The sequence below is a fragment of the Abrus precatorius genome, unplaced genomic scaffold (assembly GCF_003935025.1).
Source record: "Abrus precatorius isolate BTA unplaced genomic scaffold, Abrus_2018 Scaffold11, whole genome shotgun sequence".
Classification (NCBI taxonomy): Eukaryota; Viridiplantae; Streptophyta; class Magnoliopsida; order Fabales; family Fabaceae; genus Abrus; species Abrus precatorius.
This window is the reverse complement of record NW_020874303.1, coordinates 4936412-4955731: the sequence shown is the minus strand read 5'-3', so window position 1 is coordinate 4955731 and position 19320 is coordinate 4936412. Positions and strand designations below refer to the sequence as shown.

Below are 19320 nucleotides of genomic sequence, written 5' to 3'. Positions count from 1 at the left end.
TCTCACGCATAATACGGACAATATCCACTATTGCAAAGAAAGTAAAATTTAGCGGGGAACCAACCTGAATCTTTGATAATTATGGATAATTTTTTTACTTTAATTCGTTAAATGTGCAATATTGTTAACATCAATTCTTTAAAATTAAGATTTTAAACGTTACTTTAAAATAAGAATTGTCAATTAGCTTAACTATTATCATCAAAAATTGTTTAATTTGAATAATAAATTAATAATTTATCATTTTAAGTGATACAACAAATTTTATTTTTTTAAAAAATAATATTATTTTAAAATATTTTAAAAATATTTCTTTTTTATCATTGATTTTTAAAATTTCTGAATAATAAAATATTTTTATTTTTTTTTCTCCTACTTCTTTTTCTTCTCATTCTTCTACAACAGTAAGATTCACTTCTTAATAACTATGTTAAACATTTCATTTTTCTCTTTGATTTTTACAATAAAATTCTTTGTTAACTTGTCATTATGTTATGGCCAAAATTAAGTCAAATGATTCCTTGTCACACTCTTTGACTGAACAAAACTTATTTAACAATCATGAGACAAATGAAGTGATTGTCATGGTTAGGAGAAAGAGTTTGCTCAACTAGACACTCTAAAAGAAAGAAAGAAAACATCACAAAAAATGATGAAAAAAATAATAGATGTTAATGTTCAAAAATCTTAAAAGATAAGGATGAGTAATGAACTATTTTTTAAAGATATTAAATTATTGTGTTCAAAATGAGCCTTAATATTTTATTTAAAATAAAACATTATTTTGATACTCAATTGTAATATTTTTTAATAACAAATACTAAATTAATAATTTTTAATCTTAGAAGTTAATAATAAAATTTTAATTTTAAATGATTAATCTTTATAACGTGGCATATTTTAAGAACTAAAATAAATATTTACTCCATAAATTTGTAACATAATTAAATATATTTGTATATTCACGTGTGAACCTAAAGATAGACAAATACATCACCTCACTTGAAACTATCATTTGAGGCTAAACAAATGCAACTATGTTTGAAGATAATTTATTCAAAGTACAAAAAAAATAAAAATGAATAAGTATAAGATATTTAATTTATTTAATTATACACATTGAGGTTATGGATGAAAATAGGTTAAGCTAAATTTTGCATAAATAGACTTAGTTTGTTTAATAATTTTAAAGCTTAAGTTTGATCTATTATTTTTCATAAATTTTTTATTAAGTTTAGCTTTTTTAAAAGTCTGATTTAGCCTATTAGCCTTTTTAATAGTCTATATTAAGACATTTAATAAGTTATTGAGTTTCTTTATAAATAGGCTATTAAACCATCTAAATAGGTACTTTTTTGTATTGAAAAATTTAATAAGACTATCTTTTTTAGGATATATAATAGAGACATTATTCAACTCCAACGAAAAAATTAAAGTTTTTAATTAAAAATTATTATTTTAATATATTTTATATTATAATTTTTATATAAAATTATTTAATATATTATTATAAATTTTAAATAAGTTATTTTAATAGATTTAATTAGTTTTTTCTTAAGCACAAGCTTCACTTATTTAATTAATTAAATTTTTTAAAAAGTCTAAATTAAGACTATTAATTAAATAAGTTAAACCGAATTAGGTTTTAAAAAGGATAGGTCATAGACTCCTATTAAATGACTTGTCCTATTTCCATCTCTAATTGAGACTTAGTATTAAATAACTCAAGTTGTTAAATTTAATAAAACAACATATCTATTTTTTTTTTTGTAAAAAATATCAATTCAATAGTTTAAATTAATGTTTTTTATAAAACAAATTAAATTTATAAAACTTTATATAATTTCAATAATAATTGATACTGTATTATTATACTATATTTTAGTAAATAATATAATATATAGTATAAATATATAATTATAATTAAATTATACGTTTAAAAATGTTTAAATTACATAAAATATGCATAATATTACAAGAATCATTAGTGATTGAATTGATAAATTTTACTTTTAATAAAATATTATTAAAAGTATTTTATTAAAATCATATTTTTCTAAATTTAACGTTTAACATCATTTAATCTTATATCCTAACTCATGTATTGAAATTTTACATAACTTTAACATTTATATATTTATTTTCATATGAAAATAATTGGTCAATTTTAATTTTTCTTATGAATTTGCTCTCACAATGGTCTTGGATCCATCATTATGTATGTGTGTCCAATTAGAGTCTATTTTTCTTTAAACAACGTATTTATTTATTCTTTTTTAAAAATAATACACAATTTTTTTAAAATTGTAAATATTGTGTATCTTCTTACTAATTATAATTTTTTTATAGTTTTAAAATTTTTTACTTAATTTCATTAAACATTATTTTTTTATAATTCTATTTTTCTTAAATAATTAATTTATATTTTTACAATTTTACCTAAATTTAAAACTTCTTATAAATCAGTGTGTACACACAAAAGATTCTTACTAATAATTAGGATATTTTGAATCTCAATTTGGGACTCTAAATTTTTTTATCATCAAATAATATATTTTACAAATTATAATCGGTTTATATTTGAATATAATTTAAATCCTAAGTACTTATATTACTGAAATTGAAAAAATATTACTTTATGCCGTACAAACTGTTAAACGGAATTCTTTGATTGCTTAACTTGAGCCTTGAGCAATCAAATTTAAATTTTCTTTTCCCTATGCAATGAGAGACGACACATGCATGGTAAACACGTAATTAAAATGTAGACATGCAGAAGTGATTTATAAAAGCTAAACATGAAACATCATGCATAATGCACGTAGTAAGAATAAATAATTTATGCAAATATTATACATAATGTAAGTCAGAAAGCAAGAATTTTAGTTTACATCATTATCTAATCACATAATATTCCACCATTAGAAGAATTAAACTAGCTCATAATTTGGTAGCCGCAAGGAATTATATGTTACTAGAGCAAAAATCCCGTGTGCACTGAAAATGAAAAAGAAAACAAGAACATAGAGCCTCAATGCAAATGAAAATAGAAGTAAAAAATGTATCCTATATCCTGGACAGATGGATAATACGTTTTGTACTCTGTAACATTTGTGAGGGCAAAGTTTAGCACAGCAGTGAGGTTGCTGCGTTATATCCTAGTGTTCACAAGTTCAATTTCCCACCCCACTCGGTGGAATCTCGTCCGGTCCATTGGGTCATCCTTTTTTTACTCTATTATTTTGTAACATTTATATTCTAAACTTCCAGTAGAGTCAGATCAGAAGTATAATAGAAAGTAGGAAAACAAAAATTATAAACAAAAAGATAACAGGCAAAGCAGAGTACCAGGCTGCAAGGTTGAGCAATGAGATAAATCATGGAACATGACGCCATCATAGAAACAACACTGATATATGCAAGTGTTGCAAATTTGCAAGTCTGGCATGTCTAGGATATTACACTTTTCCTGAAAACAAGCGTACACAGCCCAAAAATATTAACACAAGTAATGGACCACGAGCAAGTGGATGTCCAAAACTACTAGAATTTACAGATAAAATCCTATCAGCAGTTGGTTTAATTAATCCCTAATCTTCACTAAGCATGGTAAAATCTTCTACATCAGTTTCTTTATTCATTTTGCGCATTTCATCAATCTCAACCAGTAACAACGGATCATGCACCAGCTTATCTGCCTGCAATATCTTTGGGCAACCTGACGGACACATATTTGGTTAAAGAGAAACGCAGTGGTAGCTCAGGATTGAAGTAAAAGTCAGACAACAATTATCTATACCTGATATTGGGCATCGACCACGGTGTTGCTTTGACTTTAAATATTGCATAATTACTTTCTTTTCATAAATGTGCCTGCATTCCAAACTGCATCAATGAAAGAGAAACATGAGTAACTTAAATAATAATATATCAATTTTTTTTATGTGTGCCCTAGGGTACAAAATAAGACTCTATGTATTGTAATTTTTCGATTAAAAAGTTATAAGATATTGCATAAATAATAGATTGATAACATTAAATACTACAATTTCCAACAAAACCTTACTATTTATTGATTTCTTAATGTGTGCCTTTGAGTCAGTTAGAAAAATCGATATATCAATACCTGAATTCCATTCACTAGATCTTCCCCACAACATGCATTTTAGTACAAATACATAAACTTGCAGTAATCTTTTATCTCATACTACAAAAACAAGCTAAACACCATGGATGCAGCGAATACTCCAAGCAGCTGTTACCATGGTGGTACAGCAGTAACCCTCCTCATGAAGGTTCCATCTCCAGGATATACCTCTAAAGTAAAAACATCAAAGGCCAAAAGTTATATTTAACTTTGTGTGCATGATGATTACACTTGATCTTTGCCCACTCATACAAACAGTTCAAATAAGAATCTTCATGGATTCCATACAAATTTAGTTAATAGTTTAAATGATAGATACCCAACCATATATAGGCTGTATGCTGCACAAAAAATCAATGGGGCAGCAGAAAATCAATCTCTCATGCAGGCAAGGGGTGCAAAGTGATTCTGTTGTGTAATAACCCAAGTGCCAACATATGTGGCAGATGGCAAGCAAAGCAAGGAAGTAGATAGGATACAAAAGAGAGGATGGGGGAAGGAGAGAGGAGTGGAGAGGCATGAATTGAGAGGAAATGGGCATAGGTTTGGCCAGAAGTTTTGATCAGCAGAACTCAAGATTTATCTGTTATTTTATACACTTTTCTGTTCTGACAGATTACTCTTTCTGTAAGGAACTAGTTCTGCATGGTGCAGACAAGGATGGGAAAGCTGGAACAGATGTAAACAAAAAGTAGAAAATTGAGAATAATAGGTGGTTCTGAGTGGGGTAGGCCTCTCCTAAAGCATAGCACACTAAACTTCCGGTTGAATCATTTTGTTTTTTTTTTTTTTTTTTGTAATTTTCATTCCTGTTACTGTATTCCAAGAAATTCCAGAATTCATTTCTAGTGTAGCTACTCTTAACCTTTCTTACCGGTAAAATCAGTTCCTAAGTCTATACAACATCTTTATACACATCATAATATTTTCTATTTTTATCAGTCATATAATTCACACTTCACAGCAAATAAGCCATCTTCAGAGTCAATTTTTAGTAGTCTGTTGTAGTAACTATAACTCTTGTTTCTCATATCTGAGAAGAAAACACAGCCAAATGGATAAGGAGACAAATACAGACATATCTTTCTTACTGGGTTGGGTTTTCATGTGGCTTTGGGTTCTTCAGCCTTCAACCCTAAGCCAACTCATTTACATCCTTTCTATCAAAGACGGGAGGTGAAGGATCTTAAAACATATCGATAATCTGTATCTTTACTGCTGAATAAATCAGCAGCATAGACTATAATTACACCCCCATAGTCGGCCAGAAACTTGGCTTAACATGCTCAATATCCTTCATTAACCATTCCAAGAAGAATTTGCTGAAAATTTGGTGTTTAACAGACACAGATTAAACCTAGAATTATCAAACATTTTACCAATCATTTTGGAATCAATTTTTTCAACCCATGACTAGGATTATTTTCCATTTACCTATTTGCCTAGGAAGTGATGATTACACATGCATACTTTGCAAATTTACAAATATGTTAAGAAACAAACATCATGAAGGTAAAATAATTCAATTAATCAAACTATGTGAACTTTAATGGAAAGAAAAACAAAAAGTTGTGACTCAAACTTCTAATATTGAAGGAAAACATTACTAACAGAAACAGATATGGTACCTGCGAACTGGTTCTGCAAGCTCGGTAATAGGTTTTCCAGTCAATGGACAAGTAATATTCAAAATATTAGATTGAGTACCGGTCATTACAATTTCCTCCTGCTCCTCACCTGGCATTGGCTGTCCCGCATGATGAACATTCTAACAACCCAGATAAACAGCAAGCACATTAGATTGGTGACAGGAATTCAGCTAACAACACTCTTGCCGAAGGAACTCATAAAAGCATCAGTACTCTGTAGTAATATATTATCACTGAAGTTGCACAAACAACTTTCTTTTAAACAGCATCGCAGAAGCAAAATATTACAAACTGAAATGCATATTAGAATGTGCAAAGCACAAACCAGTGTTTACTTCATCTCTCTCTCTCCTTCTCTCTCACTCAGTACATATGTCTCATTGCGACAACATGTTCATACCTAACCAGAGACAGCAGCTACATCTCTATTCTCTGACATTGCCAGAATATAGAGAACACTCTAGAGGAGTGCTAGATTTCCCAATCTTAAGCCAATTACTATTACTGAATGAACAAGATATTCCAAAAGAAACGGTAGCACTCACCAAAGGACAAATAAGACAACAAAAGTGATATATTTTTTCATCTACACGGTAAAACCAAGAAACAACATACCCACACTGCTTCCTTAAATTGGCGAATTAAAGGATTTTTATAAAGATCTGATGCAGAGTTGGCCTTAAACTTGGAAAGTTCATCCTCAAACAACTTATTAAAATTAGTCAACTGCATTTAGAACATGAAGAAGATAGTTAGTTTTTAAATAATAAGTGATAACATATACATATAAATAATAAGAACAACCAAAGCTATTAGCATGCAATTCACATTCCAGAACCTGTTCTCGAGGCTGGTAAGTATTCGCAAAACCTTGAACTGCAGAAGAAAAATGCACACTGATTTCCGATAAACCTACTAACTCAACAACCGCATCTTCCAACTCCTTCACCTGAAATGGTTTTCAATTTTCAATCATCACGTGATTCGTAATCCAATCAAACACGACGAAATTCAATGAACCTTGTCAGAAAGGTTTTCCTTCTCGAATTGAACTGCGATTTCCTTCATGAGAAGCACGGTTTTTCGGATATCCTAAAAGAAAGGGAGAAAATGAGTGATAAAAAGGGAAAAACATTGAAGAGAAAGGGATGAATATTAGTTACAGCAATGAGAGGCTGAGTGTCGGAGCAGAAGGTTGTAGCAGCGTTCCTTAATCGGGCGGCGCCGCCGCCGTGTGAAGTAGATGCTGCCATGCTTCAGCTTCTCCGAATCTCCGATACCGGGGAAGTTTGGAGGGATCCTCGATTCAGCAAATTCAAGTCCGCCAAAAACGCTTCGTTTCGTGGTTCTTTCTAGTAGCTTATTTTCTCCTCCCACCACTTTAAAGAAAAATTTGACAATTTTTAAAATTTTTTATAAAAGATTTTGTACTCTTAAATAGTTAATAATAATAAAATTTTATTAAAAAATATTTATTATATTTTTATAATTTTAATATAATAAATATATATTTTTTATAAAAAATTTTATTTATAGATATTTAAATTCAATTCTAAGAGTTGAATTAAATTTTTTTATATTATTTATTAATTAAATTTTTAATTTCATTTAAATAAAAAAATTATATTTAGTGTTATAAGAAACTATTGAAATAAATTTTAAATAATAAATAATACTATAAAAATTGAAAAATTATATCAAACTTAATTTTTTTAATTATATGTTGTTCATGATTTATGTATAGATTATATAAAATAAGTAATGTTTTGTTTATATTATTAATAATATATAATTTTTTATTTATATTAATACTATTTGTTTATATTTTTAAAATTAACTTAATATCAATTTAGTTATTGAAAAAATTATAACAATAAATAAATCTCTTAAATGACTTTAATTCGATTCTTTTATCAAATTACGATAAGTCAATATAAAGACTATTTTATATATTTTAAGATTTAAAGTATTAACATTTATATTTATAAATTTATTTTTATACTATAACAATCTCAATATATTTATATAATTTATTAATAAAATAAATTACATTTTTTTTTATTATCAATGAGAGCAAACGGCCCTAGGAAACAAAGTAGCGCAAATATCTAAGAAGAGCAATTCGTATTTCATCATTTCTCAAAAAATTGATTGATATTACAAATTTATTATTTAAACAACTAAAAATTAGTATTATATATGATATTATATATACAAGTATTTTTTATACACATTAAAAAATACACCTAATATATATATATATATATATATATATATATATATATGTATGTATATATTATTTATCTCTCCCAATTGTACAAAAATTGTTTCTGATAATATTAATGCCACAACAGAACACCGGGGGGGGGGGGATATTTGAAATGTTTTCATACTTTATATATAAAATAAATAAATTTTGGTGCTATTTAATTGTTGATAATTTATCATAAATTTACGTATAAAATTATCATTATATTTTGATATTGTTATATTTCGAGCAAAACAAAAACCCTTTCGCTCAATAGGACATTTATCATATCATGAAGGAAAGAAAAACTTCATCAAAAATCATATGAAGTATATAACTGCAAATATCAATATATATGTTTACATATGAAATTATTCTACATGCTCCTTTACATATAAAATAATGATTAAAATTTATGATATAAAGTATCTATTGGGCACTCCATAAGAATTTGTCTACCTGCTCCGCACTAACACCAGCTGTGACATAGTAAAAAAATTGCATAATGTTAACAGTTCAAATTCACGCTTGCAAAGATGGACAACCAATCTCACCATACTTGGAGAAGCTGAACACCTCTCCACTCATTGCTCATTCACAAGTCTGAAATCTCTGCAGAATTGGTATAGCAGCTAATGCCAATTTGACATCAGTTACATAAAACATTATCGCCAACCCACAGAGATGAGATTCAGACCTGCCTCGCGCCATTCTACGACTTGACAGAAATGGTTTACTTTATGGTTTACAACCAAGGTCCTGCTTCACATAATTCTAAAGGAAAAAACTTCCGTGTAGAATAGATACTATTAATCCTCTTCTCCAATCAGAATTGAAAATTTACCTCGATAGTATGTGTTGATGTTGGTGTATTGACCTTTAATATAAACTTTTACGAAGATAATCGAGGTAAAACTCCAACTCTAATTGAAAAACAACACTTGCTCTACCTTTAAGTTTTGTCAAATTCTAAATGGATTCAATGTACTTCAAGTTCCAAAAAGACTCAAGCTGCCAAGCTGAACTACTAGCCTGAAGGAAACATTGTCTACCCATCTTCCAATAGGACCGAATTCCAAGATCTCAAAAACTAGATGTCTCCCCTTCAATGCCTCCTTGTTTTCCCATTCTCCCCTTCACCTGATCATTCACGGAAATCACCAGCTTCTCTGTCCTTGGCTCTGGCACCATACCCTTAGATGTCATCTCCCCAAAATAACGCATGGCATCCTTCACTCTCCCTTTATCAAAGTGCTCATGAATCACTATAGTATATGATCTTCTATCTGGTCCCCATCCATTCCTCTCCATTTCTTCCCATGTTTTCTTCACTCCATTCTCATCACCCCACTTCATGTACAACCTCAAAACCAAGTTATAAACATCATCATTCATGCTACACCCATTTCTCCCCATCCTCTCCAACACCCCGGGAACTTCCCCTGGCTCCTTCAATGACTTAAGCAAGTAACAATAAGTAACAACACTAGGCAAACAACACCCCTTCCTCCTCTCCATCTCACCCACCAATTCATACACCTTCCCCATTCGCCTTATCTTACACATGTACTTAATAAGCGAATTGTAAGTACCCACATTGGGTTCACAACCCCTTTCCTTCATGCCATCAAAAACCTCCAATGCCTCAGGAATCCTCTTCTTGAAACAAAGAGCATCAATGATGCAATTACATATCACAACATCAGGCTTGCAACCTTTTTCCCACATGCCATGGAACAATCTCAATGCTGTCCCAAGTTTCCCTTTTTTGGTCAAAGCCTTGATGAAAGTAGCATAGGTGAAAAGATCAGGCTTGCATTTAGATGCCACTATGTCTCTCCACAACCTCTTTGCCTCATGCACGTTCCCCAACACACACCAGCCATTGAGAATCACATTCCACATCCTTATATCACCACCAAACTCATTCACCTTATCATGAAACAAAGTTTCTGCATCCTCCACATGCTTGTACCGACACAACCACATCAAGAGTGTACGAAAAGCCTCCGAATCAAGCTCCAATCCAAACTCCTTCCTCTTGTGGAACAACTCAATTGCTTCTTCTACTTTATGAGCACCCACAAATCTACGAAGCAAAGTCCCGAATACTGCTTCGTTAACGAGTTCCTTTCGTTTAGACATTTCATCGAACACTTGGTGTAACTCTTGAAAGCGCTTCGCTTTCCCTAGAATGTTGAGGATCTCGTTGTAAACATGGTAACTTGGGGCATACCCAGTTGTTTTGGAGGCCCAGTTGAAGAACATGTGTGCTGGTCTCCAATCAGAACGATGTCGTCGAAGCACGTCGAGGACGAGGTGGTCGTTGAGGTCAAACCCGCATTGGTTAAGAGCTTGCTCCACTTGCTCAGTGGATTTGTCTCTTCGGAACTTGAGCATGTTCTGGATGAACGCTTCTGGGCACGAGTGTAGGAACCGTTGGGTTGAGGTTTCGGGGTTGCAGTTCCATTGACTTCGAACATTGCTGAAGAAGGTTTGGAATGATCGTGGGGAATGTGTCCTCGCCGCTCCGATGTGGTATGCCATGGTTTAAATAATTATTTGTTGATAGGAGAGCATTCTTATAAACCTCGTATTACTCCAACGAAAGCCACTAAATCTCACAGGATTCCTCGAGTGAAACAAGACATGATCTCACATAAATTTGACGATAAAATTTCTTAACATAAATTAAAAATAACTTATTTTAATGAATTCTATGAAAAAATGAATTAAAAATAATTCATAAGAGTGATAAATCATTTTGATATATGCTTTATAAATATTTCTAATATCCTAAATAAAAGGACTTATAACTTGAATATCACGCTGATTTTTATTTTTTTATTTCACTTAATATGAAACACGTGACAGTAAGCTGAGTCTGATGGGAGCCACAAGGGTATGAAATAGTTCAAAAATCAATATTATGACTTAGTTGAAGCTAAACATTATTGTAATTTTGCTTATTCAATCAGTTTGAAATATTGCATGTGATATTGAACATGGATAATATATGATATATGATCAGCAAGGTATCTGATGAGTAAACCATCGAATCACTTTTATTGGAAGTTTGACAAGGCCAACGGCGCAGTTGGCAAGTCCTGAGAAACAAATGCAACAAGGGCACAGGCAGCTCAACATAGACCTGTCAAATTCATAAACATCAAGTTAATACTTATTGAAAAGTTCAAGTACTAAGTCCTAACCCTCTTCTATATGTATAATACATAATATATCACTGCTAGAAACTAGAAAGGTAGAACAAAATATAATGGGGGACCTAACTTACCCAATGATCCAAATAACAGCGCCCACCACAGATAACACCAAGGAAACAAGAGCAAAGGGTAGCCCTATCAAGAATCCAAGTGGCCTACAATTACTTTCTCCCACACTGCTTTAATTGCTGATTCTGTTCAATACTGCTATCTTGAAAGAAATTTGCAGCTTTTGTAGACAATGCTCCCTTGGGAAGGATAATGAGTAGGAGATTAAGCTTCCATGGCTCGTCGAGAACTAGAGACTTGGTAAGAATGAATTCCCTGAAGTTGAAGGCTTTTCTTTGGAATTTAAAGGGTGATTAGATGTAGAAGATCCTATCGATTTTTATATTCAATGGTGAAAATCAAAAGAAAAAATAAAATTATATATATATATATATATATAAGAAAAATGTCAACGGCATAACATTTGTTCGTAGCACTGCAAAAGAATAATAATGTCTAGGGAGAATAACGGCAAACACCAAAGAATACACTATTGTTTGTCCCTTGCAGGGTCAAAAATGTAAGATGGAATTATGTATGTGCTGTTGGGAATGGTCACGAAGCTGCAACTGAACAGGTGGATGTTACATATCTGTGGTTCTTCTGCACTACCCATGATTTGTAATTTTTGTTAAGTTGAAATATACTAATTTATTATGGATCATTTAAACTTTTCCGGTTGGACTCGAGTCCAATCACATTCAAATTACATATTTAATTTTTAAAAAAAGTAATGAGACAGGTAATGTTGTTGAATTGTTCCGCGTGTCATATGTTGCCTGCCACTAGAAAGTTCCCAATATGCTTTTCTCACCAAACATCAAACGATGGGTCAACAATGAATGCCCTAGAAACTGTGTCACTAATACATGTCCGGTGTTCTCTGTTAATGTACAATGTTCCTTTCCGTAGTTGGAGCGACAAACTTTACTAATCTGGAGACGGCAGTGGCACATCCTTAGAAGAAAAAAGGACAAAACCACAGGAACATCACCAATAAAACTAAAAAAGCAAAAAAATATATTCTTTTTGGTGTGTCATCATTCTTATTTCTCACATCAAATTTTGTCAAACTCAAAGTTTCAATGTCTATAGTCTGCCATTTAAAATTACAAATCTAAAATAATAATGATGAAAAAAAGAATAGTGGTTAAATGTAGAAATAATTGACACCTTCCAGTCCTTCCTACACGTATAAATGTGATCAACAAAAGCATGGAATTAGATCCTCTCAGCACAAACAGAAAGAGGGGGACATGACACCCCCCAATGGGAAATGATTATCCAAAAATGATTATCCAAAACCTAAGCCAATACCTGCCTGGCCGCCCCTGATTTCTACATTGCCCAATCTTCTGTGACAAAGTTCTGTCCCTTAAGTTCTAAATTGTTATAGCATAACCTTGTGCACCAAAATCCCTTGAATCACCCACATATGATGTGCTGGATAAAGGCAAATGAGCCAATTTCTTTGATTCATTAACCAACTATCTATCTACCTCTACCTCTGGCCAGGGAAGGTTGCTTTGCAGGGGTCAGTTTCCGGAATGCAGCATGCAGCATCACGCCTACATAGATTTATTGAACTTAAGAATCCATTGTAGAAGAAAACAAGGTAGGAATAAGGGTACAAAGGTAGAAAGACTCACTCGCATAGCTAACGCTTATGGCACAAAAGAGAGCCATTTGAACATTAGAAAATATTAGAATAACTGCTGTTGCTGCAAAAAGATGAGATTCAGAAATGAGAGTTTCCAGTTAGCTTCATGAACATTAAGTTAGAGATATTTCTCCAGCATCCATAAGCAATGCACTATAAAGGAATACATGCAAAATACAAGAGATGCTTGCTACATGAACTCAGTAGGTGACATCTCTACGTAACATTATGCCACCAAGTACACAACAGATTAAATTTTTTTTCATACGTGCAAGGAAAAAGCGAGTCAATTTCTTCTTTTTTAGCAGCCGGGATGAAAGATTGTGCATTGGGTTAGTCCATGACTAATGCAAAGTCCAGGCAGCAATACATTACACCCCAAATAAAACTTCAATTCTGTTATTTGAAAGTGAAAATTAACTATATATATATACTATTATTTTTTTTTACACACGCATTTCAAAAAATTCACCTAAAAACTAGAAGGAACAATCAAGGGACTGTTTGATTTCAAAAAATATTTTTTGTTTTCATTTTCAGTTTTCGCTTTTAATTATAAAATTACCACTTTATTTTCATTTTATTTTCTGCGATCAAACATTTGTACAACAAGCAATGAAGATAGATGTTTTGTAAAGGTAGCAGTTTCCAATTAAAATTAAAAATAGAAAATAAAAGCTGCAAATGTTTCTACAACCAAACAGCTCCTAAAAGCTATCCTCCAAAGTTGTTCAAAAAAAATTATGATCAAACTATAGCAAAATTATACGACAAATAACTTTTTTTGGGTAAAAGCAATAAAAAACCAGTTCATACTCAAGCAAAAGAAGTTGAAGAAATGATCGCTAACCACATTGAGCTAAGCGAATGAAGCACTGGCGAGTGACTGGATACTGATCCAAACCCCATCTATGGCTACAAAACTTGAAGAAATCCCACAAGGCCAAACATGATATCAACCCAACAAGAGCAAGCGGCATCTGATACCTGCAACCATCAAACACAATCCATTCAAACAACACCACCGAAAAAAACCCCTTTATACGGTAATTCTTTATTAAAAATTATAATATAACATAAGGTTCAATATAATGATAAATTAAATACTACGATTTGAGAAAAAAAAGTTGCAACTTATTCATTTCTTATTGTGTGTCAAGGCCACAAGTTAGAAAAACCGTTTAAATAAACAGATTATAAATCTCCCAAATATAATAATGACAGTAAAAGTAGAACAACTGAATTAAAGATCAAAACTTGGGCGAAAGAAAATTAGAGGGTGATTGAGATTGTACAGAGTACAAGCAAAGAAGAGAATGAACAGATAGGCATAGTTGCGGGCATAGCGCTTAACGTTTTCCTGAACCCTCAAGCGAGCTTGGGAGGGGGAAGAAGGGAAGGAGTAGGATCCGCAGAAGCCGAAGAAGGAGCGAGACCAGGAAGGGGTGTCACCGGCGAAATCGTCGGCGGTGAGTTTAGCGAAGGGGTTGAGAGTGAAAAGGGATAGGAGGGTGAGGAGGCGGGAGAAGATGCCGCCGACTGGGATAGGGGCGGAGGGGACGGCGGAGGAAGATGAGGTGCGGTGGTCGAGGATTTCGAGGTAGCCGGTGTCGCGTAGCCATGATTCGAAGGCGGGTTCCGGCACGCTGAGGGCTAAGGGATTCGAAGAGAACACCATTGATATTTGCTTTCAAAACGACACCCCACCACACCAGTAACTCCTACTCCTACTTATACATACCGGTTTATGATATACTAAATTATATTTTTATTTTCTTTAGGTAATTAATAATTTAATACTTAATTTTTGAATAAAATTTTACCGTTTTAAGATGGTTAAAATTAATATTAATCCTACTCAATAATTTTCTCTCTCCTTTTTTATTAAGTGAATGTTTGCCTGCGATCATTTTTAAATAAATAATTGTTTATTTTAAAAAAATATACTTTATAAAACAAATTGAACTAAATACACATTAAACATAACCATTTATGGCATTTAAATTCTTGACATCGTAAGAGAATAAACACAAACAAAATTAAAAGATATGTTAATCGGTACCTTAAGAACACTACTTAAGAAATAAAAATTAAACTCACTCTTATTTTTTTAATAAATTTTAACATAATTTTTAATAAAATTTTACTATCTTTTAATTACACAATGAAAAAAATTTATTACAACGATTTATATATTTTTCTTTTTCATAGCCTTAAATTGCTGTTACGGGCATAGTAAGTGGATATACCCCTTCCAAGTACTACTCTAGATTAAGAAACTCTTATTATTTTCTCCAAAAAGTTTACTCAGGCGGCCAGCCAGAGCCTGCCAATGGCTAGTGCTGTGGGCTTTGGAACCATCGACTGCTCTATATTATGCCACTATGAGACAGTTTTGATCAATTGGTCCGTTTGAACGTACTTTTCGTCTTTTTGAATGGGGTGAAAATTATATAACAAGTGCATGTTTCAATTTATATTTGAATGGCCATGAATGTTTACTTTTAACGCTACTAGTTGTATCTTTTGGTTTGGATTCCAGTGTATAAATTTTTCAACATGTTTCTATACACATACCATTGATACCAAGACTGCAACGCCAAATTCCTACTACAGCATCACAGCTGACAGAAGATTTCTTCATGTTCCACCAAAAAACTATTACAATGGTTTCATTAATATTCTTGCAACAGACTACATTCAGATAACATATGATATCACCTAAAACAAAATATAGCTAATAGAGAAATTGATGCAGTTCTTAGGTTTCATACTGAATCTACAAACCATCTCTTCACAAGTTTCTACACTTTCCTGCGCATGGAATTGGTGCTCTTCTCTGTTTCAAACAAGAGCACAACATCCGAAAGCCATTTTATTCCCCAGAAGAAGGATTAAAGATCATCGCTTAAGTTGCCTTCTAGCCAAAGCAGGGACTTTATTAGGGATATAGACCTTGTAGCTAACCTGGGCATTCACAAATTATTAGTAATGAAAAAGGACAAGTAAAGGAAATGATTACATGCCGTATTTTAGGGCTTGTCATTATGGCAGTAACATTCAGAATCTAACACTAGGACAGATTACCACACACTCACCTGTACCATTTCACCACCCCGCATCACATTCATTGTTTTCTGCTCAAACTGGGAGCCCTGATTCGATTCTTCTTGCAATTTGCCTGATTTATTCTCTAGTGATGAACCTTCAAAGCAAGATTCAGGGGTAGCAGAATTGCGCAACTCATCAACATCTCTGCCATTGTTATTAACACTCCGGATTGCAGTTTGAGTGGTCTTAGCTGGATTCCTTTCTAGATCACCCTTGGTCACTGGGAGCTTTGCATTATTGGGAAGTTCATTTGAAGCAGCGGTTTGAAGTGAATCATGGCAAGAATTTTGTGTTTGTGTGGTCAATTCTAAATTGCTTGTACTGTGATTAGAGGATTTAGTGTCTGTTCCACTAGTGTTGTCGGGTGCACAGGACAAACGATGTTTAGCAGAACCAGATATATTTTTATCTATGTTTAAACTCCTTTCATTATTTCTTGGATGAGCAATTAAATTTCTTCTCCCAACAGGCAAATTAGTTTCTTCTACAGGGGTTGGCTTATTAAACTTTGTTCCTACACCTACATCATTGACAATAGACTTACCTTGAACCGGTTCAGGTTTATCAGTAATTGATTGTTTCACCTGGTTAACAATCTTATTTTTCTGATCAGAAGCTTTTCTAGTAGACGGCCTCTCACCTTGAAACTTTCTTAAGTTCTCCAATGCTCTTTGTCTCAGAATTGACTCCAAATCATCATCACCATTTTGATCTGCACCAGAAGTCTCACCTGTTTCCTTCTTTATAGCTTCACTTGTTCCAGCACTATAAACTTCAAGGTTACTCCTGTGATCGTGGTTCCTATCTCCAAGTTCGGGATCTGTGAAGTTAAGACCAGAATTCATATCTCCCATCTCATCATCAACTCTCAAATTCTCTTCTGATGCAAGAAGCATATGATGGTCCAACTCTCTCTTTGTGCCCCCATCGTTACTGTCATTACTTCTACAAGGGTAATCATGATCATCAACAATCTCCTCCTTGACTTCATTTCTACACAATTCCTCAGATTCTTCTGCCTCTTTTGCAACAGTAATAACTGACCGAAGCCACCTGGAATTGTTCTCACCTACATGTTTCTCTTCAGTCCCTTCATAACTACTTTCACTACTGGGACTGCATGAAGAACAACTTCTGGCTTTGTATCTACTACTCTTATCACTTCCACTTCTTCCTTTCAATCTTCTTTGATGTTTCTCTTTTTTTTCCGATCTTCCCCTGTGGCTCTCATATTGAGCGTTGTCACTGCTAGCACTCTCTTTCTGACATGTTGAACAGCTCCACGATCTGTTGCTCATTGAACTAACACTTGCTTCTTTCCTAATTTTTTTCTTCTTGTAGGGTTTCTCCCTCACCTCATCATACTCATTTTTCCTCTTCGCCTTTTTTCTCTTCCTAGCATAATGAGAATCCTCACTGCTGTCACGGCTGTAAGATCTCCTTGCTCTTTTCTTACGACCTTTCACATCTTTTCTTCCACGAGATCGATCCCTTTTTCTTCTGTAGCTATCTCCAGAACTAGAAGAAACCAAGGGATCCAAACTTTTTGAAACATCATAGTCAGAACTAGAGAGAGATACCTCACGGCGGCGAACCTTCTTGGATTTATATTTCCTACTCTTTCTTCTACTGCTTGCCTTGGCCTGAACCATCAAATCATGCACAAATTCATGATGAATTTACAATTGTGAAGACAAATTACGAAAATCCATATTCAATTAAATTAATCAATTCAACACACTACACACACCGAGGTTGGGAAACTCAAGGACCAAATCTAACATAAAAAGTCAATACATTAAAGCGAAGAAACAATAACCTAGTACCCGACGAAAACAAAAACCAAAAATCTGTTAGTTGAAGTACATGATTCACACTCACAATGACAAAATTTGAGTTCACGAACACAAGCAATATCAGAAACAGAAGTTAGTTTCTTTTTCCCAAAATTAAATTAATAAGAATACCTAAGAATCAATCTGAGACTTAAAATTGAGTACCCTAAAGTGCAAAGAAGAAGAAGAAGAATGAGAATACCTTGGAGGAATTCTTAGAACGTTTCTTCTTGAGTGAAGAGGAGGATTTCCCCATTGGAACGACCTGCAAAATCAAAATTTCAAAAACAAAAGGGATGGCAAAAATATAAAAAATAAAAAATGAGGAGGAAGAAAGGGTAAGAATAGTGGAATAGGAATTGAGGAAAAGCAAAAGGGTGTAAGAAAGATCGATGCTTTATGATAACGAACACGCCCAATTGGCCTATTCCCTTTCCCTTTTATGCCTCTTTGAGGTTAACCAACTCTTCCGCCAATTGGGCTTTTCTCGCTTTATTAGGCAAATTTCATTTTCAATTTTTTTTTTGGTAAAAAAATTTCATTTTCATTACTTATCAATTCGATATAATTTTAAATAATTTTTTTTAAAATGGTGTATTGATATAATAAAGTGCACATTATCAACGATTTAAAATAATTCAGACGAAAATTGTTGAGCCTAACACGGTAGTATATTGAAGTATTAAATTTTATATTTAATTTAATTTAACTGTAAGTTTCATATACAATTTAAAAATAATTGTGGAGGATATCTATAGTCTAAACTAAACATATATAGGTGAAGCTTTTTTACTTTTTATTGACGTGACGTTAACGTTATTTCTTGTCCAATTCATGTAACGACATTTCTTGTGTTAATTTTTTTCCATAAAAATTTACATTTTTATTTGGATCGAATTCTTGTTTTTTTTTTTCCTCCTACGTATATCCAACATGAAATTGTTAGAGATGATCATGGATTTATTCCAAGTTGTGAATTCGACTTGACCTCAAACAAAAAAGATTAGTTGGGATAGCTAGATTAAATTGAATTATAGAGAGTATAATTTGACCATTATCAAATGTAGTATCAAACTATATATTCTCAAACTTAATGAACTTGATCAATATAAAAATATCTTTATTTTATGTTTTTTCCTTTGTTATTTAAATTTTAAAATATTTATATAAATATGTGTAATATAAACAATTTGATAACCCAATCCGATCCGGCCTTGGGTTGATTCGGATTGAACTTGATCAATATCAAAATATCTTAATGAACTTGATCAATATCAAACCCAAGTTTTATATTGGGTTGATTCGGATTGAATTGTTTAAAAATCTTTTTACAAAATCATTTAAACCCAGTCCGATCAGATGTAATATGTTTATATTTTATTTGATGGTAAAACTAAT

At 32.4% G+C, this 19320-nt stretch overlaps 5 protein-coding genes across 7 annotated transcripts; all 5 read right to left on the bottom strand.

Moving 5' to 3' along the window:
- Window positions 1-2943: 2943 nt before the first annotated feature.
- Window positions 2944-7151, bottom strand: LOC113855230 (E3 SUMO-protein ligase MMS21). 2 transcript variants are annotated; one of them, XM_027486778.1, is made up of 7 exons: window positions 6960-7151; window positions 6817-6888; window positions 6635-6745; window positions 6412-6522; window positions 5776-5915; window positions 3800-3885; window positions 2944-3718 (listed from the first exon to the last, which is right to left on the bottom strand). In XM_027486778.1, exons 1-7 carry the CDS (start codon window positions 7047-7049, stop codon window positions 3591-3593), a joined length of 738 nt encoding a protein of 245 aa, XP_027342579.1. In that variant the 5' UTR covers window positions 7050-7151; the 3' UTR covers window positions 2944-3590. The 2 variants fall into 2 exon arrangements, with proteins under 2 accessions (XP_027342579.1, XP_027342580.1); XM_027486779.1 differs by lacking the exon at window positions 6412-6522.
- A 1757-nt stretch (window positions 7152-8908) lies between these two features.
- On the bottom strand, window positions 8909-10591 carry LOC113855496 (putative pentatricopeptide repeat-containing protein At3g15200). The gene is made up of 2 exons (XM_027487141.1): window positions 9428-10591; window positions 8909-9382 (listed from the first exon to the last, which is right to left on the bottom strand). Exons 1-2 carry the CDS (start codon window positions 10589-10591, stop codon window positions 9128-9130), a joined length of 1419 nt encoding a protein of 472 aa, XP_027342942.1. The 3' UTR covers window positions 8909-9127.
- Window positions 10592-11041: 450 nt separating this feature from the next.
- LOC113855495 lies at window positions 11042-11932 on the bottom strand. The gene is made up of 3 exons (XM_027487140.1): window positions 11808-11932; window positions 11340-11444; window positions 11042-11195 (listed from the first exon to the last, which is right to left on the bottom strand). Exons 1-3 carry the CDS (start codon window positions 11930-11932, stop codon window positions 11072-11074), a joined length of 354 nt encoding a protein of 117 aa, XP_027342941.1. The 3' UTR covers window positions 11042-11071.
- A 244-nt stretch (window positions 11933-12176) lies between these two features.
- On the bottom strand, window positions 12177-14681 carry LOC113856675 (PRA1 family protein H). 2 transcript variants are annotated; one of them, XR_003502913.1, is made up of 5 exons: window positions 14272-14681; window positions 13827-13963; window positions 12966-13037; window positions 12634-12884; window positions 12326-12502 (listed from the first exon to the last, which is right to left on the bottom strand). XR_003502913.1 is itself a non-coding variant. In XM_027488628.1 (4 exons), the coding sequence occupies exons 1-4, from the start codon at window positions 14652-14654 to the stop codon at window positions 12808-12810; spliced, it is 669 nt and encodes a 222-aa protein (XP_027344429.1). In that variant the 5' UTR covers window positions 14655-14681; the 3' UTR covers window positions 12177-12807. The 2 variants fall into 2 exon arrangements, 1 of the variants encoding a protein (XP_027344429.1); XM_027488628.1 differs by having other exon boundaries at window positions 12177-12884.
- An 801-nt stretch (window positions 14682-15482) lies between these two features.
- Window positions 15483-18384, bottom strand: LOC113856674 (pre-mRNA-splicing factor CWC22 homolog). The gene is made up of 3 exons (XM_027488627.1): window positions 18125-18384; window positions 16075-17730; window positions 15483-15943 (listed from the first exon to the last, which is right to left on the bottom strand). The coding sequence occupies exons 1-3, from the start codon at window positions 18176-18178 to the stop codon at window positions 15878-15880; spliced, it is 1776 nt and encodes a 591-aa protein (XP_027344428.1). The 5' UTR covers window positions 18179-18384; the 3' UTR covers window positions 15483-15877.
- Between the last annotated feature and the right edge of the window lie 936 nt (window positions 18385-19320).

Coding starts and splice junctions, on each gene's coding strand:
- LOC113856674 (XM_027488627.1), bottom strand. CDS start 18,178: ATGGGGAAATCCTCCTCTTCACTCAAGAAGAAACGTTCTAAGAATTCC. Junction 17,731..18,124: donor GTTCTAAGAATTCCTCCAAG/GTATTCTCATTC, acceptor TTGATGGTTCAG/GCCAAGGCAAGCAGTAGAAG. Junction 15,944..16,074: donor GGGGTGGTGAAATGGTACAG/GTGAGTGTGTGG, acceptor GTGAATGCCCAG/GTTAGCTACAAGGTCTATAT.
- LOC113855495 (XM_027487140.1), bottom strand. CDS start 11,932: ATGGGTAGTGCAGAAGAACCACAGATATGTAACATCCACCTGTTCAGT. Junction 11,445..11,807: donor CCTGCAAGGGACAAACAATA/GTGTATTCTTTG, acceptor CAATTAAAGCAG/TGTGGGAGAAAGTAATTGTA. Junction 11,196..11,339: donor GCTGTTATTTGGATCATTGG/GTAAGTTAGGTC, acceptor TGAATTTGACAG/GTCTATGTTGAGCTGCCTGT.
- LOC113856675 (XM_027488628.1), bottom strand. CDS start 14,654: ATGGTGTTCTCTTCGAATCCCTTAGCCCTCAGCGTGCCGGAACCCGCC. Junction 13,038..13,826: donor CATTCGCTTAGCTCAATGTG/GTTAGCGATCAT, acceptor ATCTTTTTGCAG/CAACAGCAGTTATTCTAATA. Junction 12,885..12,965: donor CATAAGCGTTAGCTATGCGA/GTGAGTCTTTCT, acceptor AAATCTATGTAG/GCGTGATGCTGCATGCTGCA.
- LOC113855230 (XM_027486778.1), bottom strand. CDS start 7,049: ATGGCAGCATCTACTTCACACGGCGGCGGCGCCGCCCGATTAAGGAAC. Junction 6,889..6,959: donor ACACTCAGCCTCTCATTGCT/GTAACTAATATT, acceptor CCTTTCTTTTAG/GATATCCGAAAAACCGTGCT. Junction 6,746..6,816: donor AGGAAAACCTTTCTGACAAG/GTTCATTGAATT, acceptor AAACCATTTCAG/GTGAAGGAGTTGGAAGATGC.
- LOC113855496 (XM_027487141.1), bottom strand. CDS start 10,591: ATGGCATACCACATCGGAGCGGCGAGGACACATTCCCCACGATCATTC. Junction 9,383..9,427: donor GGTGTAGCATGAATGATGAT/GTTTATAACTTG, acceptor TGGGGTGATGAG/AATGGAGTGAAGAAAACATG.